This window comes from Carettochelys insculpta, chromosome 18 (genome assembly GCF_033958435.1).
Source record: "Carettochelys insculpta isolate YL-2023 chromosome 18, ASM3395843v1, whole genome shotgun sequence".
Classification (NCBI taxonomy): domain Eukaryota; kingdom Metazoa; phylum Chordata; order Testudines; family Carettochelyidae; genus Carettochelys; species Carettochelys insculpta.
In genome coordinates, this window is record NC_134154.1 from 16,810,305 (window position 1) to 16,836,125 (window position 25,821).

At 45.8% G+C, this 25,821-nt stretch overlaps 1 protein-coding gene across 3 annotated transcripts in view; it reads right to left on the bottom strand.

Moving 5' to 3' along the window:
- Window positions 1–23,106, bottom strand: part of ULK1 (unc-51 like autophagy activating kinase 1) — a 135,078-nt gene extending 111,972 nt beyond the window's left edge. For 2 of the 3 annotated variants that reach the window (XM_075012291.1, XM_075012290.1), the window contains exons 1-3: window positions 22,650–23,106; window positions 21,761–21,853; window positions 21,635–21,676 (exon numbers count right to left, since the gene is read on the bottom strand). In XM_075012291.1, coding sequence (XP_074868392.1) covers window positions 21,635–21,676; window positions 21,761–21,853; window positions 22,650–22,739 — 225 coding nt within the window. In that variant the 5' untranslated portion in view covers window positions 22,740–23,106. Of the gene's footprint in view, window positions 1–21,634; window positions 21,677–21,760; window positions 21,854–22,649 lie in introns of those variants that run through there. The other variant, XM_075012292.1, reaches the window with a different exon arrangement.
- Window positions 23,107–25,821: the final 2,715 nt, after the last annotated feature.

The window sequence follows — 25,821 nt, forward strand, 5'->3', positions numbered from 1 at the left end:
GGGGGCGTTGGTGGGGCCCGCATCAAGGTGGGTGAGGAGACACCTCCAGCGCCCTTTGAGGTGGCCAAATGTGCGCTCCACCACCTGGCGTGCGTGGTTGAGGCACGTGTTGAAGCGCTTCTGGCTGGCGGTGACATGGCCCGTGTACGGGTGCATGAGCCAGGGCCGGAGGGGGTATGCCGCGTCTGCGACGACGCAGAGGGGCATCGTGGTGTCCCCCACAGGGATCTCCCGCTGGGGGATGTAGGTCCCCGCCTCCAGCCGGTGGCACAGGCCCGAATTCCGGAATACTCGGGTGTCGTGGGTGCTCCCAGGCCACCCAACATAAATGTCCAGGAAGCGGCCCCGGCTGTCCACCAAGGCCTGGAGGACCACCAAATGGTAGCTCTTCCTGTTCAGGAAGTGTTCTCCGCTGTGCTCTGGAGCTCGGATGGGGATATGGGTCCCATCCAGAGCCCCAAAGCAATTTGGGAAGCCCAGGGTGGCAAACCCCACGATGGCGGCATCCGGGTCCCCAAGCCGCATGAGCCTGTGGAGGAGCAGGGCGTTGATGGCGCAGACGACCTGCAGGGGAAGGACATGGGAGAGCACCAATGAGGGGTGTGCAGGGTGTGTCTGGCCCTCCCCTCCCAGGGCTCCCCTCCCCTCTCCGTGGGTCCTCTTACCTCCATGAGGACAGCCCCGACGGTGGCCTTGCCGACGCCAAACCGCTGGCTCACGGATCGGTAGCTGTCTGGAGTGGCCAGCTTCCAGACAGTGATGCCGACCCGTTTCTCCACGCTGAGGGCACGCCGCATGGTGGTGTCCTGGTGCCTCAGTGCGGGGGTGAGCCACTGGCAGAGCTCCAGAAATGTCTGCCGGCTCATATGAAAGTTCTGGAGCCAGCGGTCGTCGTCCGACTCACCGAGCACCAGCCGCTCCCACCAGTCGGTGCTCATGGGGTAGCTCCACAGCCGGCGGTGTGTGCGGCGGGGGGGGGGCAGGGGGCAGCAGGGTCTGGGGTTGCTTCCTCCTCCCCTGGGAGCAGCTCCTCTTCCACGAATAAAAGGTGATCAGCTGCCTCCTGCATGGCATTGAGCAGGGCGAGCACTGCTCCTGCAGGGGCAGCTGGGTGGACCTCTGGCTGCTGCTGCTGCTGCTGGGGGTCCATAACTGCTTCGCTGAGGTGTGCGTGCCTATGGCTCTGCAAACCGCGTGCTGCTGTGCAGGCTGCGTGTGTCTGGGAGGGGCCCTTTAAGGGAGTGGCTAGCTGTTGCCCTGGAAGTGCTAGTCTGCCCTGTGACCCTGTTTGCAGCTGTTCCTGGCACCCTTATTTCGATGTGTGCCGCTGTGGCATGTAGACGCTCCCCTGCAGCGCCTACTTCGATGTGGTGCTGCCCAACGTCAACGCTGAATGTCGACGGCACCAGCCCTGGAGGACGTGTAGACGCTATTCATCAAAATAGCTTATTTCGATGTCGCTACATCAAAATAAGCTATTTCGATGTAGCATACCCGTGTAGACGTAGCCAGTGATAACAGTTACTTACTGGGATTATAATAGAGAAGTTTTAATAGACTCCTAATGTTCTCCCTTTTAGAATTCATTTACAAAAACTTGGAAGTGCAGAACCCAAATCTCTTTTCTTGCAGTTGTCACCACACCCAGCATATGTATTTTGTTCATCAACAAAACAAAGAAAAATTTATCGGGCTGGACTTTTTGCCTCAAAGGGCCCAAAGTAGAGGATAGGCCCACGAGTGTGCCAAAGAGAGTCACTTGTGTATCAATCTTGACAATATGACTCCAGTTCATTATTCCATTGCAGAGCTGGTGTACGAAAGACATTGAGGGTGCTCCACTTGGGCCTCCTGTTTCTGTTTGCCAATTTATATAGCAGCAGCTCTAATTTTGCCACCAGTTGAGGGGAGGGAAAAAAACCCCCCACACACAGAGACAATGCTTCTGCCTTCTCAGGGAACAGCAGCCCTGCAATTCACTGACATGCAATCCACTTTCCTTTATAGTGTCAGAGGGACACAACCAAAGGACTCTGCATCATCCTGGACTGTTGCCCAATTTGTAGTTCTTCCATTAGAGATACTAGCAGTGAAGGTTCTGGTTAACTGAGTGTTAAAATGTGGAAAAGAGAGGGAAGTATATACTCACAATCTACTGTCTACAAACCAACAGACGCACTGTTTCATTTCTGCTTTGTACTTCTTTTCAACTCTCTTCAGACTTACTAGGCTCTTTCTGTGAAATGAAAGGTGGGGGCTGTATATTTTTTCTGGTCTCCTGTTATCACCAGTCCCATACAGACCAGTGGAAGTAGTGCATTAATGAATGGATGCACAAACCGATACAGTAAATCCTCGCTCTACGTGGCTTCAAGTTGCACAAAATTTGCATTAACACGAGTTTTGCACAATATGAAGCTGATGGGTGGTCAGCCTGTCTAGTTTCCCACAGCAGCAGGCAGTCAGGCAGGCCAAAAGCCCCTTCCCCCTGCTTCCCAGAGCATTGCTAGGCATTGTCCTGGGAAGGTAGGGGGTAAGCTTTTAGCCCACCTAGCTACCTGCGGCTGCAGCCAGCCAGGTGGGCTAAAACCCCCTTCCTGCTGCTTCCCAGAGTGACACCAGCCAGGCTGGTTCACCCCTGTTAAACCCCTATGCTGGCTCAACCCCCTCAACTCTCCCATCCTTGTGGCCCCAGCTCACCCCCCTCGGCGCACCCCAGCTCACCTCCCCCAGCAGGGGGCTCCAGCCGCACAACTGGGGCTCCCCTCCACCCCACCCCTCAAGACCCAGCTCCAACACCCCACCTGCATGCCCAGGCCCCAACCCCCCCCAACCGGGTCAACCTTCCCATGGCCCCAGCTCACCCTGCCCCCCCATGTGTATAGCTCCGGATCCCAGCCCACGGCGCACTGCGCAGGGCTCCAATCCCCCCCCCAACGCTCAGGCACGCTGCCCCTGTGCACGCCCCCCATTCAAACCCTCCACCCAGCTCACCCCCCCAACCCCCGCATGGGGCTCTGGTTGGGCGATCTTATCTCCCTGTCCCAAACATGAGACATGGAGCTATGGGGGGCGGGCGGGGGGCTGCTCCTCCCGGCTGCACCAAGCCCTGGGGAAGCAGCAACCGCAAGTGCTCCCCGCCCAGAGCCCCCACGAAGCAGCAGCCATGGGTGCCACCTGATCCCTCTACCAGGGCCCACACCCATCCCCCAAGCCCGCCCCCCGACTTACCCGAAATCCAAGGTACACGAAGGCTGCATCGAACACAACCCTTGCGTACCTTGAGGGATTACTGCCATCATTAAGGAAATGCAATTTTAAGATAGCAGCACAGCAGAAGTTGCCATAGACTAGCATTGTGCTGGAGCCCTTACGGTAATGGGGTGCAGTTGTGGAAACTACAAAGGATGGTCCAGTTTGTTAAAACATCTAAGGTGGGGTGGGGCCAATCCTAAGACTCTAGTAAGTGGTCCAGGGCTGCACTTTTCTTCAATACTAATGGAGGGCTTGTGGGATCTGGGACAGGGGCTGGGTGTGGAAAGGAGCTCAGGATAAGGGACTGGGGTGCAGGAAGGAGCGTAGGGTCTGCTAAGGAATTTGGGTGCAGGAGGAGTTGCGACTTGGGGCAGGGGATTGGAGTGCAGGAGTGGATTCTGACTGGGGAGGAATGCAGAGGGGACACAGTGTCTGGGAGGGAGCTGTGACCCATGTTCCCTGCAAGCCAAGTGCTTGGGTGGCTGCACAGGAGAGATTCAACCCCTACCCCAGCTGATTAACTGGACACCCACCAAACCCCCAGCCAGCAGCAGGTTTCCCTACTGGCAGTGCACATCCACCCATGCCATGGAGCACAAATCAAAATTTTATTTGCACATAGATGGAAGGGATTAGAGGTAAGACTGTGACGGGGGGCAGGAGTGCAGGAGGAAGTGCAGAGGGTTAGATCTGTGACCTGGGACAGCAGGTTGGGGCGTGGGAGCCGGTCCCAGACAAAGGCTCTGGCTGGGATGTTCTTACCCAAGGAAGCTGCTGGCCAGCAGCCCAGCAGGACAGAGGATGCTGTGAAGACCAAGACTTTAAGAAAGTTCAAAAAGAGAATTAGATAAATTCATGAGGTTAGGTCCATTGGTGGCTATTAGCCAGGACAGGGAGGAATGGTGTCCCTAGCCTCAGTTTGTCAAAGAGGGGAAATGAATTGCAGGAGAGGGATCACTTTGATGATCCTGTTCTGTTCACTCCATTTGGGGCATCTGGCATTGGCTGGAAGACAAGAAACTGGGCAAGAAGGACCTTTGGTCTGATCCAGTGTGGCCGTTTTTCTGACACTCGTGCAGGCTCCCACACAACACTCAAAGGGGCCCCCGCCTGCTGGGACCAGCACATGTATCTCTGTGTGGCATGAAGACTGAGCCGGTTGCTGGGGCACAAAGGATCTTCGCCATATAAAAATACACTTGCTGCCCCTAGCAGCCGGCTGCTTTGAGCAGCATGGGGGGTGGGGTGCAGCAGGCAAGGTGCCTGCCCAAGGATCCCATTGGTTTGTGGGTCATCCCAGAGGATCATGGTAGGCTGGATCTGAATATCTGGCTGACCAAATCTGGCCTGCAGGCCCTAATTTTGCCTGCCCCAATCTAATGGCCTAACCATGTTGTGATCCTTTAAACTCCCCTGCCAGACAGACTGGGGGCGGCATATCAGAAGTGAAGCAGACATACCAACATTAGTTTCTCCTGACCTAGTATGTCAGCTTCATCCCACTATTTTGGAGGGAAAAAAAAATCACCAAGGACGTTTCCTCTCACAACACCATCCTTCTCCTGTCTAGACCCTGCCCTACAGACAAACTGAAGACAAAGCTTAGGAAACAAAAGGAAGAGGTGTCATTCTTGCTACTATGATAACCCCATTCATTAATGCACTGTTTCCAGAGGTCTGTATGGGATTGGTGAGAACAGAATAGCAGAAAAAAAATACACAGGCCCCCTTTCCTTTCACAGAAAGAGCCAAGTAAGTCTGAAGAGAGTAGAAAAGAAATACAAAGCAGAAGCATGGACAAGTCACATACTCACTGCCTATGTGCAAATGGCTTTTAAATCCTGTATTAAAACTTCGCCATCAGGAATTGAAAATATTTGACAATTAAAAAAATCCAGATCTTGCAGGTCACCAGGGACTGCAGTACGGGGCCTACTGTTAAAATTACCTCAGTCTCAGAAACAAACTAGAAGCCATAGAAGAGAAACTAATGAGTCTCAGCACTGACCTGAACAGACCGTTCAGGGCAATGAGAGGCAGATCACCCTGATGCCAAGCATACCTTTGGTCTCTTCTCAGCTATGCCCAGCATGATGACTGCCATCTTTGTTCACACACCACGGACTGAATTCATGATCTCCAGGGACAATAGCAGGAAAAGATACAGTCTGAACTAAATAGCCAAAGGGGTCCAGTGGAAGCTGTAACAGACACACATCCTCTGGGATCAGGCACAGAGTGGAGACCCGTAACACACACTCATCAGTTGGCTACATCATCTTGGGTGTCCATCAGGAAGATGCTTTGACTATATACACAACATACAACTGAGAAATGCACAAGCTCCAAAATCATTCCAGTGACAACAAGCAGTTCTGCAGCACTTAAAGACTAACTTTTCATGGGTCTCACCCACAAAAGCTCATTACTTAATAAATGTGTTAGTCTTTAAGCTGCTAAAGGACTGCTTCTTATTTGTGGAGCTACAAAACTAACACGAATCAGTCCAGTGAGACCACCAAAACAGTAACATCTTACAAAACTCTAAACCAGTGTGATCCAGATTAGTAATGACCAAATCTCATAATCAACCCAATTATGCAACATTCACACAACACTGTTGTCACTAAATATAGACTACAAAGGCCTTCACATTCAAAACTACCTTACAGTACAACTCTAGCACACACTAACTTCAAAGTACAAAACAATAAAGCTCATAGGCAAGACTTGTATATAGGCTGGTGGAGATGGCCTAGCCTAGACAGAGGACTTAAGCCTCAAGATCTGTCAATCAAGTACCCCGGGGACAGCATTACACGCCTGATCCAACATCTGCTGAAGTCAATGAATGCCTTTTCATTAACTTCAATGGGCTTAGACTGGGGCCTACATTTGCAGAGACAGTCTATTCAGGATGAAGTCAGTAACAAATACAACCTATTACCTGAACCATCCACCTGTTTAGAAGATCTCAACCAAGTAGAACAGCTACTATTACTGCACGTAACCAAATGTTTGATACAGCAGAAATCAGTGAATGAAAACACACTGTCCACACCAAAAACCTTCTAGCTCAGTGTCTCCCAAAGTGTGGTACATGTACCAGTGGTGGTACTCAAAAGGATTTAAAAGAGTATGCGGCAGAGAATAAATTACCAAAAATCAGGAGATAAGCACTGGGACGGAATGGGGAGACGGGGTACGCTGATAAGGCTGAAGTCCTGAAAGGGGTATGCAAATGTTTTAAGTTTGGGAAACACTGTTCTAGCTAATAAAACCACCACTGAGAGGCTGTCACTTTATGGGTCGTTAAGTATAGTTTCTGGTAATGTTTCTTTTACAGGACAAAAACAGGTCCAAAGTCACCTCAGAGAGCTGAAGGCAGCCTTGCCAACAGGAATACTTCCTCTCATGTATGGAAAGCAGTCTTATCGACATGGATCATGCAGCCAACTCCCCATCAGGTCCAACAGACAAACCCAGATGCAAAGGACCTTCCTGGCTTGGAAGCTTTTCCTCTGGCGGAAAAGGCTCCTGCATTTTACAGCAGATACAGAATATGCTGCTTAGCCCGGCCTTCCAAACTCTTTGGTGACAGCTGCTGACTGAAGATAGCCAGGGATATATACACCATCTGTTTTAAATGAGATTCGCGCGAGGGCCCACTGACTGCACCAAGAAAAGGAGCAGCATACAATACAGCTCAGAGCCTAGCCTTGGAGTTACTAAATGGGTGTGGAGAAATAGATCTTCTGACAAGCTGAACTTAAAATCAAAACAGAACCACTTAATATTACCTCGATGGTTCTCTGCAGAGATGCCGTACATGGGGCCTGAATCACACTGCATTATTTTCTTTTGTTGGTGTAACCAGAGAACCCTGGGGCTCCGGCCCACTGTGATTCAGAGGTGATCTATCTATGCTGCAAATAAATACCTATGGCTGGCTTGTGTTGAGCTGTAAAGTACAACGTGGATAGGAGAGGAACAGAGCTACTTCCAGCCCAAGCATCTACACTGCAGTATTACAGCCCACCGAGCCCAGGTCAGAGGACACAGGCCGGTCATGGGGATTTAACTGCAGCATACATTTATCCGTAGTCTTTTCATCTCTCTCCTTCCACTCAGCAGCTGGCTCAGTGTCAGGAAGACAGTGGGACTGAATCTTAGATCAGGATTTTTTAAACTTTTGGAGACCATGGAACACCAAACAATAATATTTTTTATGCAGAACACCTATGAAAATTTTCTTAAAAGAAAAATTGCTGTCAGACTCTCAAAAAACAAACAGCAAGGTATATTGCAAAAACAAGAAGTAATATGAACAGGTATCAGAGCAGTGAAGTAGTAACATTGTATCTGGTTTTAATAACAGAAAATACCCTATCATACAATAGCTATTTATTGTAAAACTTTGAATTATTTCAACATGTGGCACACCTGTGAGCTGTTTATGGAACACCAGTGTTCAGCAGCACATAGTTTAAGAAACTCATTCCTAGCCTAGCTAATCTGTGGATAGAGAAGGAAGCCACTACTTATCAGGCCCTGGACCTTTGATGCCCCAAAAGGGTGCAGCTAGTGCATAGGTCTCTGTTTTCAGCTGGATGGACCTGGGTGGTTAACCTGGTAGCAGCACCTGCTACATTCTTGGACATAAGAAACGTCTCTGATTAAACCTTTAGAACATAAGAATGGCCATTACTGGGTCAGACCAAAGGTCCATTTAGCCCAGCATACAGTCTGCTGACAGTGGCCAGTGTCAGGTGCCCCAGAGGAGGGTGATTGAAGACAACGATCAAGCAACTTTTCTCCTGCCATCTATGTCCAGCCTCTGACAAACAGAGGCCAGGGACACCATTTCTTCCCCCTGGCTAATAGCCTTTTCTGGACCTATCCTCCATGACTTTATCTAGCTCTTCTTTGAACTCTCTTATAGTCCCAGCCTTCACAGCCTCCTCTGGCAAGGAATTCCACAGGTTGACTGTGTGCTGTGTGAAAAAGAACATTCTTTTATTAGTTTTAAACCTGCTGCCCTTTAATTTCATTTGGTGCCCTCCAGTTCTTATATTATGGGAAAAAGTAAATAACTTCCCTTATTCACCCTCTCCACACTGCTCATTATTTTATATACCTCTATCATACCCTCCCCTCAATCTTCTCTCTTCTAAACTGAAAAGTCCCAGTCTCTTTAACCTTTCTTCTTATGAGACCGGTTTCAAACCCCTAATCATTTTAGTTCCCCTTTTCTGAACCTTTTCTAATACCAAAATATCTTTTTTGAGGTGAGAAAACATCTTCACGCAGTATTCAAGATGTGGGCATACCACAGTTTTATAAAGGGGCAGTAAAAGGTTTTGTCTTATTTTCTATCCCTTTTTTAATAATTCCTAACTTCCTATTTGCTTTTTTGACTGGCACTGTCCACTGCGTGGAAGTATTCGGAGAACTATCCACAATAACTTTCGTGATTAGTTGTAGCTAAATTAGCCCCCCCATCATGTATACTTGGGGTTATTTTTTCCAGTGTTCATTACTTTACACTTATTCACATTAAATTTCATTTGCCATTTTGTTGCCCACCTTCTGAACAGAATGAATAGGCAACCCTTTAAAAAAGGGGCATTTGGGAGAGAGGGGGTACGTTGGTGTTAGGAAATGACGGCTCTGCCTTGTCACATTTGGACTGAAACAAGATAAGAGACAATAGCCACATTAGTCTGAATAGCAGGCGCACTTATCAATAACCACCTTTCTCGAAGTAGCTGTAAAACAAACACATCTGGAAAACATTCATTTGGCTCGCGGCCTAACATGCAGCAACATCATGAAGCATGTCCCCATGGGACCCTATTCATCCACAGGCCTCCCACTCACATCTTGCTCCTACCCTTCACCTCCCTCATTTCCCTGCCAGTAAAGAATGGAGGAATATTTTTAGACATGCTCCTGAGAAGGCAAAAGTTCGCTTAGATGCAAAACAAACAAGGGGAGGGGATAAGGCAGAGGGGAGATAATGCTAAATTAACATTCCCTGGGTTGCTAGAATGTTAAGTCTCTGCATGGATATGGGGTAACACGGCACTTCTGCACCTGCAGACAGAGATATCAATGGGGGCAAGTTTCAGGAAGAACCTTTGTGATCCAGACCCTAGAGCTGGAGTGGACCAGCAATGCTGCCACCTGCTTCTAGTAGAAGTCCTACATTGAAAAGAAAAGACACCCCCCTCGTCACTGCATATACAGTACTCCAGGAAGCAAAAGTGCTATATGTGGGATGGAAAGCAGAAAGCAGCTGAGAGTCACATAACCAACTCCACTTGCCATCCTGGAGGTCTGTTTTGGTGGATCCAGACCCAACACACTCCAATTTTGACCCTAATTAAGATGTATGTCAGACAAAGAGAAAATCCCTTTCCCCTCCCCTCCTCTCCCTAAGTAAGAAGGATCAGATCCAAACTGCAGGGGTATCCAGATCCAGGGGTTTAGTTTTCACAAGAATCCAGGATTTAAACCAAACTCCTCAGAGCTAGACCTCCCTGCACTGAGAGAGATCTGCAACCACCCAAGAGGGGTTCTGCTTCCACACTAACAGTTGGTCCCTTCCACACACCACGCTTATGAAATGGATGGGACAATGTGACCCAAAGTCAATAGGAAAAACAATTCTCAAGTTTCTAAGCAGAATTTATGAAGAGAAGGAAAATGTTCCACATATAAATAACTCCCTAGGCAGCTGTCCTCAGTGTCTGGTTGCATGTTGGTTGAAACCACCCTCCTCTACACCCCACAGATAAATACTCTAATGTCCATTTAATTACTATGAGCAAAACAACATAATAACCAGCTCAGCCAAATGAAAGCAACAACATTGTGCTTTTCTGGGGGCCCCAAATCAAATCAAAACCTCCACTGACCTGAAGGAGACTGTGCATCACCTTCTGACCAAACACAAGTCTTCTAAAATACAGGCATCTCTTCAAACAAGTGCATATCCTTCTTCAGATCCTAGTAGCCTGTATGGGCATCTCTACCCCTCAGTGTTAACCCCAGGTTAGTAGAATTCGTTAGCAGACCCTGGACACTCAGGCAGGACACTTAGCATCCCCCCTCCTCTAATACCCCTCCTTCAGTCCTATGTACTTGATTTGTCAGTTTTTATTGCAATTTTTTTGGTCCTCTGTACTTATAAATGTCAGTCTGTATTGGAAATGAGATTGATCTGATGAAGTGGGTCTGTCCCACAAAAGTTCATCACCAAATAAACCATTTTGTTCGCCTTTAACATGCTCCTTTTCTGCTGTTTTGTTTTGTTGGAGTACAGACCAACACAGCTACCTCTCTGTTACTACTCAGACCCTGGATTTGTTAACATAGGGTCCGAGCATTTAAACTCATTTGTAACTCCAGCTTAGGAACTGTTAGACACTGGGTCCCAGTCTGGGGCTCCAACATCTGCACTGCACTGTGCAGACTTGAGTCCAATCACCAGACTTTCTCGCACACTCAAAACACGTAGTCACCCTCATCCTTTGTTGGCAGTGCAGTGTGAGGAACTGGACTGCCACCAAGCTCAACTGTCCAGAGGACAAAGAAAATTGGTAAGTGGGATACTTCTGATGGACTCCCACAGCCCTAGTCCAGGGGGGTTGTGTCTACACTGCAAAGCAACAGAACTTGAATTCCAGGTCGTAGCTGGACTCTGTCTCAGAACCTCTTCCTCCAGGGGATCCTAGGTCCAAGTTGTGGGTTAGCACAATTTGTGTGTAGATGGTGGGGAGATAAGGCCTGAGTTTGAACCCTGGGCTCACATCGCACTGTGAAAAGATCCTTGCTATCACAACTCCCTTCAGGAGACACTTAGCTCCTGGCCCGACAGCTTGTAAGCAGCTCTTGATAAGATAACAAATTCCTGAGATTTCACACCATGCGTAAACCTTTTTCAGTTGTTGAAGACTTCACATCACAGTCAAAGAGAGCCCAAACACTAATACTAGACTTTACCTCAGAACAAGCCTGGGCCTTTATACCTAAAGCTAGCACTCGGAGCTCTGTTTGAGACACTTCTGTGAAACAAACCACAAGAACAAAAACAAAAAAAAAAAACCCACACCAGGGTAATGTGTTGCAACAAGAAGCCACAGACAAGTGACAAACTCTGACAGGATACTGCAGTCCTGCCAAGACAAAGATGACATTTACCTACAGTTTACAGGAGAAAACACAGGTCAGAGTGGGTGCAAGGCCCCCACTTGCTGGGACACTGAAAACCAATCAGTTCTTACAGGAGTCATGTTTCCCCATGTCAGGGGCACTGAGATACCAACATATCAGTTACCAGAGTGGCACTAAGATCTGAGAGCATGATATGAGCATTGCAGGAGTTGTGACAGGGCAGGAAACTGTCTAGAGAAAAAGCATCAGCACCCTGAACTGGCTGGGACCTTCCAATGCTCTGATATTCAGGTGGGAAGGGAAGAGCTCCCTTTGCTAATAAATAACAGACGTTTCTTAACCTGATGCATTTAATATTCATAAAAAGAAATCTGTCCCATTCAGACCAAGCCACGCTTAGCGTGACATTTCCTTTTCAGAGCAAAATTTTAAAACCAGTGATGCTAAAAACAAACAATCAAATTTGATTTTTCTCTATTTATTCTTTATTTTTCATTCCTGGATAAATTGCAGATTACAAAGCTTGGTCCTCCTTACTCAACCTGTAGCAGTGAGTCACACTGGAGCAATGTGTGTGTAAAATACTCCCAAGTCAGACTGATGTAAATGCCTACACAAGGCACAGGGCACTGGGGAATCAGGTGATGAGAATGCAACCGTCAGTTTCTTGTGTTGGGTTTGCGGCACTAGCTACTTAATCCTTTCCATTGCAAACACAGAATCATAGAAACCTACAGCTGGAAGAGACCTCAGGAGGTCATAAAGCCCACCCCCATCATGGAGTTATATTTAAATCCAAACATAGAACTGTTTTCATTAAAAGTTTGCTTTTAGATCTCAAAAGCACAGTTCTGTTAATAGGTTCTGTAAAAGTTTTTTGTCTTAAATGGAAAATCATAAACCTGGAGCCCACACTAACTTAACCTAATCTACCAGAGATTCAGGGGAAGATTTTCAAAGGCTCTCCTGAGAGTAATTTGACCAACTCCTATGGGACCTTCTTTGAGAGGTGGATGACTAACCAGCCTTTTTTAAATTTCCCTTTTTATGCCTATTTATTACATGCCTAGTTTTCAAATGTCTGTGTCTGGAAATCAAAATGAACCTCATGTCATTGTGAAATACTGATTATAAACAGAGAAAAAAGCATTTCCATTACAAAAAGTCCAGGCCTTTGACAGAGTCAGAAGCCAGAGAGTAGGGGAGCTTTAAATATCTGGCAGTTTAACAGCAAGGAATGGGAGAGAAGAAATAACTTGTCTTACTGTTCCTTTGCTGGCTGCTGCTGTGTCACAAGATACATCATACACCGACTAGATTTTCACAGGAAAACATATTTGGATCAGCCTCAGAAAGTCTCCAGCTAGTACGATTCCCCACAGATTGGCAATGTGTACATTAAGAAGTGGGTTAGAAACTCTATTGGAACACACAAATATAACTTTTTTATCTGTGTATTTGGCACTTCACCTCTCTTCAGACCCCCATTCACCACCATCTGAGAACACAAAGATGGACTGCACCTGGCAGGAAGGTTCACTTTTTTGCAGAGATGTAAGAGGCTTTGCTAAATAGGAGCTATAATTGATTTAAATTTCATTCCCTACAAGTGATACTTAATGTCCAGTTGATTACTAAGAAGCTAGATCAGAAGACATCATTCCTCCTGTCGCCTGGATGCTAACTTCTCTGTGGGCTACAAGACAGCTGGTTGCTCAAACTGTCCAGACACAACATTTCACACAAGTGTCCTAGCAAATAAAGCAAGGACTGGGATGTGGGAGACCTGGGTGCTTTTCCCAGCTTTCCCACTAACCAGCTGAGTGACTGTGGGGAGGTCACTTCCCCATGTCTGTGATGGAGTTTGGTTCCTCCATAAAAGAAAAATAGTGTATGTTACCCACCTTGGTTAATTTGTGAGCTGGACACATGACCCTCTGGCCAAATCTCCTCAGAAAACCCAAGCAAAGATAAATGAGACAAAAATTAATTTCTACCCAGTCTTTTTACCGGGGCCCCACTTCTTCCTTAAAAGGTTGTTCACCTTCTCCAAGGTGTAACAAGCACTTTGTTCTACAGAGACCACAGCTTCCTTTTCCAACCCTTCCCTCTTTGGTGCAAGAATTCTTCCCCAACACCTTTAGGTGGCACCACTAACAAACCAGGGAGTGGAGACATCTTCTCTCCCTTCTAGTTTCCATCACTGTGCCCCTATACCATAGGTTGCTGGAATCCCTCAAAACTCCACATCACCCTTCTCTTCCACACAGACTAAATGTTTTTACAGTCCAATCACAAAGATTTCACAGTGAAAGTTATCATAATGGAAATGCTGACACAGCCAAAACACCAGCAACACAAGCAGCACCTCATCCGTAACTGGAGCATCATCGTCAAATTCAAAACACAACCACACTCTAGTTTCTGATTACTCCTGGGAGACATCCCTGAATCTCTCATTACAGGCTGAGTAATGCTGCCTTTTCTAGAAGGATGCTAAAGAGACTATTAACTCTCCCTGTCACAGGCTTGTGTAAGACATGGTATCATGTGAGGAAAACACAGGTAGAAAATCCAGTCATGGGACTATACCAACATGGTGAGTAAAATAGGATCATAGTTTCCGAACTGCAATAAGGCCACTCCCTCTAAAAATATCACCTCACTATTCAGAGGGCTATACTTAGTGGAAATATTTGCCAGTGGTTTCCTTGGTTTTTAGTAGTGTTGGGACATCTAAGAAGCCTTTTATTTATTTATTTTTTTAATGTTTCCACAAAATTGCCCATGAATAAGCTAAATCACTCTGAATACAGAAATCATGATTTCCTAGACTCTCAGATGTTCCTCCACACAACAATAGAATCTGTACCAGGTTTTCATAATTAAGCCCAACCCAATCATCAGTCAACAGGGAATATCCCCCAAAGTGTGTGGAAGCTGAGGGTGGCCATGTATAGCAGTGATTCCCACCATTAACATCCACAGCTGAGGACCAGAGAGGATAGTCTGTCCACTCAGGCACACCTCCAAGTTACAGCCAATCCACAAGGCGATATGCTAACTTCACTCCAGGATGGAATAAGAGATGGGTTTACATGGGCCAGAATGACCTCAGAAGTGCCACCTCTCAGGCAAAGCCAGTCTTCTTAGTGATTTCAAGCGGCACGCTGGATACCTGTGTCCTGAGACACAAATGTCTAAAAATAATTCCTCCACAGCCAATGTCCCAATGTTAGCTGGCAATGGAGGTTGCCAGTCACAGCAGCGATAATGTGGCAGGTGATGCAGGCATTGGCCAACACCACAAAGGATGCCAAGGAATGCGGTATGTACCTGTAGTGCATGAGATAAGCCCAAGGACAACAAGCCCGCATAAAATCATGTTCAAGTAAAAAAGACTGACCAAATGTGCTCTATCTCCTGGAAAAGGACAATGGTTAGGTACCCTGCCAGTTTTATCCTTTCACTCCACTGACCATGAGGCATTGTTGCCTGGCTAGCATAAGCCAGCAGAAGAGAACGAGGTCAGTCTTTGGTAGTTTTTTTTCCCTTTTTGCAACTGGCATTGAGTAGCTGACCATCCAGGCCAACGGTGGGGAACCTGCGGCCCAACAGGGTAACCACTGGCAGGCTACAAGACGTTCTGCTAACATTGATTGTCAGCAGCCATGGCCTCCCACAGCAAACGCTGGTCACAGTTCACCATTTCCAGGCAACAGGAACTGTGGGAAGCAACAGTAAGTACATCCCTGTCTATTCAATGAGCATGAGTCCCTCAGAGGGGAGAACAAGGAAGTTTGGTCGACAGAGCCATCAGTAGGCTGATGCTACCAAGTTCTTCATCTCCTTTTCATGGAATCACAGAATACTAGAACTGGAAAAGATGTCGAGAGGTCATCAAATCCAGCCCCCTGCCCTCACAGCAAGACAAAGCACCACCTAGATAAATGACTGTCTAACCTGCTCTTAAATACCTCCAATGATGCAGATTCCACAACCTTCCTAGGCAATTTGTTCCAGTGTTTAACCATCCTGATAGCTAGGAAGTTTTTCCTAATGTCCAACCTAAACCTCCCTTGCTGCAGTTTGGGCCCATTACTTCTAGCCCTCTCCTCAGATGTTACAGAGTGTAATTTTTCTTCTTCCTCTTTTCATTAAACCCAGGTATCAGAATTTCCCTACTTTCCCAGAAACCAATAAAAGGTGCAATTTTCCAGCCAAGTCTTTGTGTTAGTCAGGGGAACCAAGATAGTATACCTTTTTCAATTCCTAGCTAGGAAGTGATGCTTGCTTTCCCTCCAATGTGCCTGATGCTGGAGGGATGGGCATGCCAAATTACTGAAAATACTTCAGTTGGTCCCTGGGGGAGTAACAGACTGATCATGTGTATTATCTGAATGAGATTAGAAGTTCCATCTATATAGTAAACCCTCTAGTTATGCAGCATTTGCATTCTTGCAACCTCTGCTTAACTCAAAATTTTCCCACAAGTTGAGGAGAGACAGTTCCTGGCTTCCTTGGGCTTGCAGGGGCTGGGAAACTGACCAGTCCACCAGGGCTAGTCAGTTTCCTGGCTCCCAGAGTGGCCAGGAGCCTGGTTCCCATTTCCCCATAGCCTGCGGGACCCAGGAAACTGACCAGGGCAACAGCCTTGGTCAGTTTCCTGGGTCAAGCCAGTGGAGGGGAGCCGAGAGCCAGGCTCCCAACTTCTTGCCACCCCGGGAACCAGGAAACCTCTCTTGTCAGTGGTGGCAGCCAAGAGTCGGGCAGTTTCCCCACTCCTGTCAGGAATGGCAGCTTGACTCGCAGCTGCTGCCCTGACAGGAAACTGCTCCTGTTAGGGCCACAGCTGTGACTCAGGCTGCTGTCCATGACAGGCAGCAAACTCCTCCCTTTGGAAAAAGAACAAGAAGATCTTGTCGTCTACATGGACGAGACAGGTATAAGATGCTGGGACAGTTGTGTAAGTACAACTGTGCACAGTTGCCTTGAAGCCAGCAGAGAAGCTCAAAAGCAGCTCACCCCAGCCCAGTGAAATCTTCAGAGGGTACAACACAGACATCGCCACCAATGTTTCCCCTAAATTTTTCCATCCATGAGCAGAACAAATTTTGTCAGGTGCACCAAGACAGGTGTGAATGCATACCACCAATAGAAATGCATGCTGTGAGCAATCAGCTGGATGCCACCCGAATCTCCCCCTGTGGCTGCCCAAGCACCCAGCTTACAGGGAACACTGATCACCACTGTTTTGAGCAACTGGCACAGGGGACACATCAGGAGAAACATGGCACAAGCCAGGATTCCCTGTATTTTAAGGAACCCAGCCCCCACTAATAGACAGCAGGCACCTTTAGACTAGGGCAAACAGGAAGCAGCCCAGGACGGAGCATTCCTCAGATCAGGCCAACTCAGAGGCACCTTACCCACCCCACTCCTTTGAGCGGCCCTCAAGTGCTCCTTCAGCAGAGCTAGATATTCTTCTCCACACCCCTGCCAGGTTTCTAAGGTTTCATCACACAGGTACCCCATCAAGCAAGTTAAATGCATTTCCATTTAATAGCATCAGAGTAAATTGAGTTGATCCACATACAGGTGCTAAACACCTAGTTCTAATGAGCCTAGTTATTTCCTACCATGAGCCTTATGTTGCTAAGCCACTGTTATCTTCAAATCCTTGTTGCTTTAGATGGCCCTTCCCTCCAGCCCTGAGGAGTGACACCCCATTCCACTCTCTTTGAAAAGGGACTGTAGAACATTATTTTCTAATCAGCTGAGGCCTCTAAGTTACATCAGCAGATTGGCACCATCTATGACAAGAGATGTGCTACTAGGCATCTCTATTTGAGTTGCACTTGACAAAGATAAGAGGGTAACAGCACACAAGGTTAAGCACACGGCTTAAACACTGACACCACAAGAAGGGTTGCCAGATGTTTGGGGAGGATTTGTGGGATAGGCAGCCCCAGCCACAGAATCTCTGGCAGACCCACGGCTGGGAGACTGCCGCCAGGCCAGGGCACCCCGAACCCCAGCTGGCTCCTATCTGTAGGGTTGCAGGGGTTGCCATAGACCCCACAGGCTCTGTGCCACAGCTAGTTCCCAGTCGTGGGGCTGCCAGGGTCACCCTGCACCCCTGCCCAGTCAAGGTTCCTGTGGCTGGGAGCCATCTGGGATGCAGAGCCCCACTGGCAGCCCCAGCTGTGGGAACCCCAACCATGACAAGGAATTTCCATGACAGGTCCTGCAGTCCTGCAAAAATGTAGCTATGGGGCATTTATGCGTATATGCGGGACTTTTCATGGAAATTCAGGACTGTCCCACACATGCGGGACATCTGGCAAGCCTACACACAAGCTAAGTTTTCTGAAAGCAGCTGGACAAGTCTGGCCAAAGAGTTTGTGTCTTGGTGACAGCAAGGCTCCACTAGTGGTCAGTGTGGAGCCCTGAAGACACAGGGCCAAAAGCAACCACCTTGCCCTCTGGTGCGGCCTGCAGCTGGAGCCAGGGAATGGCAGTCAATAAGAGGAGTGGCTTTCATGTGTTTGTTCTTTTAAAGAGAGGAGATAAGGAAAGGGAGGCTCTTCCCAAGAAGTTTTAAACAGGAGTAAAAATCTGTGTGTCTTGAAAGATGACTGAGACAAATCAGAGTACTTTCTCCACTGTAAAAGCTCTGTCTCTCCCCTTGTCCATATATTTATACTGTACTCTTTAGAGTACTTTCTGATGGACTCAATACCCTGAAAGCATTTCTCCTCAACACTCTTGTGAGGACAGGAAGTGTTATGCTCCCCATTTTATACATAGGGACCCTGAGCACCCAGACGCTAAGCAGCTTGCCCAAGGTCACAAAGAAAAATTTATGATGGGTTGGGATTTAAATCCTGGTCTCCCAACACCTCTCTCCATAAGGAGGGGCTAAAAATCTATGATCATTCAATGGCTATATATAGCTATATCGGGCAACCACAAAAATCAAACGTCAACTGTTTACTGCACCAAAGATGGGTTTGCATCTGAGATCTAATCTGCATGTGCTCACAAAGTATTTTTAGGGCAAAATTTGATAAAACCTGATTCCCTTCCTTGGGCAGAGACTGTCCCAGGACCATAATGAGCACATCAATGACAGTGGAGCATATAATTATTTTTCATTTTATGTGTCCTACCCACATAGCTCCTAAAAGCCCAGATACAGTCTTCTTATGCATCATTAAGTAGTCTCCTATGACAAATGTAATGCCAATGAACCGCTTATTTTATCATTATTAATGATCCAATGTCATAAAGTTTTGTGGAAAAAGGACTGAATGAAGCAGTTTTCAGGGGGTGAAGGAGCAGGGATAAATGATAGGCGTTAAGGGGCACTGCTGCAGCAAGCCTGCTGGGGTTACTCAACTTCATAAGAAATCTGGTATTACATCAGGCTCTATTTTCACAAGCTTTAACCTTAGCAAAAAAACACCACTCAAAATATCCGCTTTGGGTGCAATCACTCGTCTCCGCCTCTGTGATTTTCTCAACCATTTCCTCGAATCCACAGAAGTAAGAGTTAAAGAGGCCACTTGTAACAGGAGGGACAGAGAAAAATAAATTAAAAAAATCCAAACAATACTACAACAATGCAACTGAAACTAAAGCCACACAGGAAGCAACAGGAAGATTAGCAAAAACTATTTATAGCTTCACAGTAGCTAAGGCTAAAAATACTAAAGAAGAATCTGCAGTTTTATGATCCAGAGAAACAAGAGTGCAAGTAATTGCAGTTGTCTGTTTTCATGGAAAAATAAAAATGAAGCAATCACGTTTGCTCCCAGAGAAATACTGCCAGTCAAATATGTTCCCATTCCACACAATAAGGTGGGCCTTAAAAACACCATTCTCCCAGAGGGATAATATTTAATGAACCTTTAAAGAATATCTTCCTAGCAAACTCAGTATTTCACTCCACCAAATATTGCCCACTACAGAGGCACATTCTGCTCTCAGGCATGAGTTGCATTTTGGAACTCGTGTGTGTATGTGCGCGTGCGCGCACGCGCGCATGCACAAAACACACAATTTTGGATTAGTGTAGAGCACTTCCCATCAGAGGAGTTGAGATTTACTGCCACTAATGTAGTCTTACAATATAGCTGATCCTAGTTTAACCAAACTAAGCAAACACATTAGATGACTTGCCCAAGGTCACCCAGAAAGTCTGTGGCAGAGGTAAAACACAACCAACACTCCCTCACACTGAGTCCTATACCATTACCACAGGACCAGCTCATAAACAGTCTCATATTTGGGAACTTACCACTGTTTCTTTCAAGTGTTTTACTATGTTGCATGGTTAGACCCATATATGTCTGTCTATCTCTTGTTACCAAGCCAGGGCACCTTGTCTGAGATAGTTAATTAACAGTTAACTAAACAATTATAAAATGTCTCCTTTCAAAGGCATTTCCTTAGAACTCCCTCTCCATTCCCACCTCCTTCCATCACAGCAGGGAGTTAGACTAAGCAGCAGCTAAACAAAAATAGTTTTGATTACACTGACAGATGTTAACCCTACAATGTAACTGTTTATGGAAATGAAAACAGACACAAAAGGGAGAAGTTATTGACCATTTAGAGGCAAGTCCAGTAACTGGGTGGGGGCAAGGAGCTCAAATGAAGAACCACGTAAGTGTGAAATCAGTGAAGCCACTTCCCCAGAGGAACCTCTTCCCCACCCCCAAATCTGCCTCGTTTCATTATCTCTGCATCTCCAAGCCTACAGCCTTGCAGACAGAAAGAGCTCACACAGCTCCTTATCGCAACCATCGCCACATCCTGTAAACAGGTTTAAGAAACAGGGTTTTCAGCAGAGTGACGCGCTTAGGGCAAGACATGATGCCATGAACAAATCTTATTCCCAACTCCCACCCCTCACCCCCCACAAGCAGGGTCTGAAAAATCCATGCTCCTCTGCCTTTCTGAGAAGCAACATTAAACCCTTCCCTTCCTGAGTACCTGACCCAACATAACCTTCCAATGCAGCATCCACCCCTTTACCCCGCAGAGAGATGCATGGTGGGTAATGTAGTTCTGCTCCAAAGATCTCTAAGACCAACAGACGAAAGCTAACTACAACTCCCAGAAGGAACTGCTGGAAGCCTCTCCCACCCAGATGGCGATCTCGCTGCACGGTGATGCAAAGGCCTGGCTGAACCAATGGAGGAGAGTAGGAGGAATGTCAACAAACAAGGAGGCCTGGAGGCCACGTGACGCCGCTTACACAGGGCAGTGAACTACAGATAAGCAACAAAAACAGCAACCCGGGTGCTGCGTGGCCTGATTACAGCCGCTAAAGCTGTCATTCCCACGCAAGAGACTTCAGGCTGGAAATGCACACTCTGACTTCTCCCATGATAGGATCTAACTGCCTATGTACACCAAAAAGAGTTCCATTCTACTGAGAATGAAATGCCATTAAAAACAAACAAAAAATCCACGTGTACAATAAAACTTGTCCCAAAGAACTGTAAGAAGGAACAGCTGCCTAGTAGAGTTTATTATTATTATTATTATTAACAGAATATCTCAAAATGGATAAGATCAGGGCTTGCTTGTGAGAGGGCAATCCTTAGAGCTGACCTTAGAGGGAAAAAAGTAACTCTACAGGAAGTAGCAACCTTCTAAAAATAAGTGTACTGTAACTTATAAGATGTGCTGAATACAAAAGGACAAATGGAAAATTTTAATGAAACTGTCCACTACCTGGGAACAAAACAGACTACAAAATCAACTTTATGCCTTTTCTATATTCTGTATAAGTTTAAATTATTGTATACACACGGGAATGGGTATGCACATTCAGAAAAAAGGCAGGTGTGCCAAAAAGTAATCTCCTATTTTTGTTTGTCTATGATGTCACTATTTACCATACATTAAATTTCACTGCACAACATTTAAGGACACTACCAAAGTAACTTTTAAACACACACACACCCTCAGCATTTATATCAGAGTGTTGTGGTCTGGAACACAAATTAAATATATGTGATCTGTTTTGACATGTTAGTACACTTCCCTGTCTCATAAAACGGGAGACTTTTCCTAATAAAAGTTGACTGAAGTGGAAAATCTTTCAAAACATTTTAAAATCTACACTTTTTACCCAACTTCCCTCCCCCACCCTCAAATACTCCAGAATAATCAGATGTATTATTACCTGGAAGTCATACAAGGCAACGATATTTTCATGTTTCAATTCCTAGAAAAAAAAACCAAGACAAATGCTAAACTAGGAATAACACAACAGGGATTCGGAGAGAAAAGGAGTAGTTTCTGCCTTTACCTTAAGTATTTTGATTTCCTTCCCCAACAGAGTTTGAGATTTTGCAAGGTTTTTCTTGTTAATACACTTTACTGCTACCTCCAGCTCAGGTTTCTGAAAGTTAAATTTGTATGTATAGTTTAAAAGATAAATTTCAATTACACTAAGATAAAAGGGTTTCTCCCAGATTACAATTATGTCCAACAAAAGGGTTACAAAGCATTGGCTATGGCCCTGATTTGGTAACCCAATATATGACTGTACTTGTTCAGACTTGCCCTTTGCTGAACTAAACTTGTCAGCCCCAAAAACAAAAGCCCAAGGTTTATGTTTTTCATACTACAATTATCCTCTTATTTAACCCAAACAAATAAATGGATTCCAGGAACCACGGCTTATCCTGAGATTTAATAATGAAAAATCCACAGATGGATTGGATCCTCTTATTTAACTGCAACCGATCCTTCCCTACCCCACACAAGTCCTGTTTCTAAAAACCATACAATTAAACACGCAAATACACTTTAGAAATTCAACGGGGCCATAACATATCTTTGGGAACAGATTATTTTGATCTATCATGTTCTTATGGGACACAAGAGCACAAGCCAACACTGAGACAGTTCACTGCTGCGTATGTTGCTGACTTTTCAACTCTTTATTTATTTTGGCCAGCCACACCTCTGAAACTTTTTCAAAGTTCTGCTCATTTGCTCGTCCCTCAAAAAGATATGATAGATAATATATATGTGCTTATATGGCACCTAGCTACAAAAGAGTGTCGCGGGAGCTTTGTAATAAACAAATAAGGGACTAAGAGACAACAGTATAAGAACCACAGACAAAGAGGGGTAAACGCTCCCCACTTAAATCGCGGAAAAAAACAGACAAAAGAGCAAAACCTATTTACCTCTTTGTGTCTCCCTTTGAAAACAACAGCGAAAGCTCCATGTCCGATCAGATCTTTCCTGCTGAACTCAAACTTTCCCACTGTCTCCATGTCTTTATCCTTTTGGATTTCCAGTGTGTGTGAGGGGGTTGGTAGTAAATAATATTTGATAGAGGTTAAAAACAAAAAATAAAGGACAAATGAAAACAACCCCCCACCCCTCCTTAAGAACAATCAGGAGCTGGAGACTTGTTGGAAAAGTAAAGCCTCTCTTCTATCAACGTCTCGGCAGCTAAACATCTGGCTCTTCACTCCCACCTCTTCTTCTTCCATGGGCTGCGTTTTCCTGGACAAGGGTTGGGGTTTAGTCATTGTGGGAGGCTGGGGAGACGTCTATTCCCTAACAACAGGCCTTTCCCATCTCCTGCTATCAGCCTACTGATAACAAGAGGGAGCTGTCCTGCCGACTTTGTGTTAAGCACCTCTACCCATGGTGACATCCCAGCCCTTCCCACCCCAAAGCAACTGATGCAAGAGCCAAGTCCGCTTTAACAAAAAAAAACCCCACAAAATAATTCCACCTTAAAAAATAATCCACTTTAAGAGCAAGTCCACCTTAAATTCCAACTTAAGATCAAGTCCACCTTAAGAGTTGCCTTTCTGCCCCCATTTATTTGTATACAGGAGCCAGCGGTGGTAGGGTCACCCCTAGAATCGCCCGCAGCGAGGCCCGGCGTCCGCGGTCCGATGCTCTGCAGGGGTTCTGCGGCTGCTTCTTCGCGGGCCGGGAGCGATCCGGCGCCAGCCCCCGCCGCTGCCCAGCCTCAGACAAAAGATCTGCGGACTCCTGAGCGCCCTAGCTCCAGCGGCACTGGCGCAGGCGCGGTGAGCACGGTGGGGGAGGTAGAGGGAGATAGATCCGAGACGGCAGCAGCAACCTAAGGCAAAGGGGCTGAGCTGACACATTTAAAGACACAGACTGTAGCAGCGGCTCGTGAATCACTCTGCACAGGATAGGTGCACACGCCGGGCCATTCAGTTCCCCAGGGAGTCAGCACCACATCACCTGAGGTGACATGTGACTAGCTAGCTGGTTCTATGGTGCCAGACAATAGCCCGTACTCGAAAACCATTCCCTGGTAACACGGTTTACCCTGGGAACTGCACTGACCGTCTTGTTCGCACGGATAGTACATCAAATGCTCCAAGTTCTACGTCTTGCAGTTGCCAAAATACAGATGAGATTTTTCCCCAAAGATTTTTGTTATGTTAAATCAATTAATTTATGAAAACAGATTAAATGTTTCCATAATTCAACATGGAGGAAAGTTTTGAAAATTCCACACCCCCAAAAGAAAAAAGAAAAAGAAAAAAAAGGTTCGGTAGGCTTTATCTACTCACTGTGACAAGCCATAGAGGTCACCCCTACAGTGATAATTACCAGACATGGGCTCTTGTCTATAAATCAACTAGTACACCTTAGGTGCTAAATAATAATTATTAAATGTTATCAATTATCATCAGCACCTCAGTAACAATCATTCACGTATTGCACACACAATAATATTTCACAAGGGTCACATTATTACACACTACAAATACTTCTTTCAATATTGATGATGAAGGGCCCAGGGATCTCATAGATGCATTGCTGTTCCAAGGCCTTTCAGAGGGACGCAGACATGTACCATAAGGAACTGTGTTAAGAATGGGACATGAAAATATCATTAGACCAGTTGATATTTCATCCTGTCATGACACAAGTTGGTGACATGATAGTTTAATTGCAGGCAACAGCAGCTTTGTGATACGCATGCACTGTTCTCAGAATGTTTTGTCAACATGTAGTCATGTGGCTGAGCACCGCTCATCCTGAGGATGCTGAGCACCTTCAACTGCTACCGTAGTCAGAGGAAGTTGAGAACAATTAGTACCTTGATGCATCAGACGCTATATATCAGGGGAGCTCAAAGTGGGGTGGGCATGAATTTTCATAATCAGCTGCTGGGTCTCAGGCTCATTCATCTCATTAAAAATGTTGAACTATGTTACTGTTCCTAAGTATGTGTATTCACATTTATATACTGATTAATAAAGTTTTTGCACTCCAATTACTTATTTTCCTACAAGTGCTGAAAGGTTGCTTTTATGAATTTCTTTCCATATGAACATAACCAAAATTTCATCAGTTTGGATTACACTAGACAGGTGGGGTGGGGGCTGCTAAGTGCAAGGATGAAAAATGGGGCCTGACATAAAAAGTTTGCTCATCCCTGCTGTTTATGGCACAAAGGCATTCTTTACACTGAATTTGACTAACCTGAATGGTCTAGCAGCAGTCTTATTGTATGTAAAAATCACTGGAAAAATGAAAGGCCAAGTGAAAAAAAGGCCAGCATTTTATAACTTGTGTTTCTGGGAATCCAGAAATGTTATTCAATGCTTAATGGAATTTGCAAAGGGGACAATAATATTCTTTTAAAATGTAATCTTGATAATGATGAGCAGGGAAACAGCCTTTCAGCTACCATCTATGTTAAATAATGATTGCAAGATTGTTAAACCCAAGCATTCAAAATCATGACATGAGTCAGGCTCCAAAATCATGAGATTTGCTTAATTATAATATGTGTGGGATTCTTTTTATTTGCTTTCTGTTTTCTGAAGCTTTAGAGTGCACTGGGTTCACATTTTCAAGCTCTCTTCTGCCAGCTGAGAAACTTACTTGAAAACAAGCACCCAGCCAAGCACACTGCAATTCTCATCCAGTCTCTTCATTCCAGCAACTGGGGCTTTAAGAGAAAATAACAAATATCATATGACTCATAATAAAATTGTGAGATTTGGCAACACTGTGATTTACAATCCAGAGAATAATTTCTTCATTTACTGCTAAAGTGCAACCAGCTCTGATGCAGAACATAGGAGCAGTTTAACAGTGCACTACAACAGGAATTAGAAACTACATATAGAATTTTTAATTAGTCAAAATGCGATTATCAAAACTGAAAAATAGCAAGCACATCACAGTTAAGATGTCTGCTGTTGCAAAAAGTATGGTAGGATCCAGTGTTCCCTGTAAATTGTGTGTTTGTGCAGCCACTCAGGAGAGATTCAAATGCCATGCAGCTGATTAGCAGTGCGCCCACAGATAGCTTGTTGTTTCTAATGCATGTCTCGGTGCACACAAAAA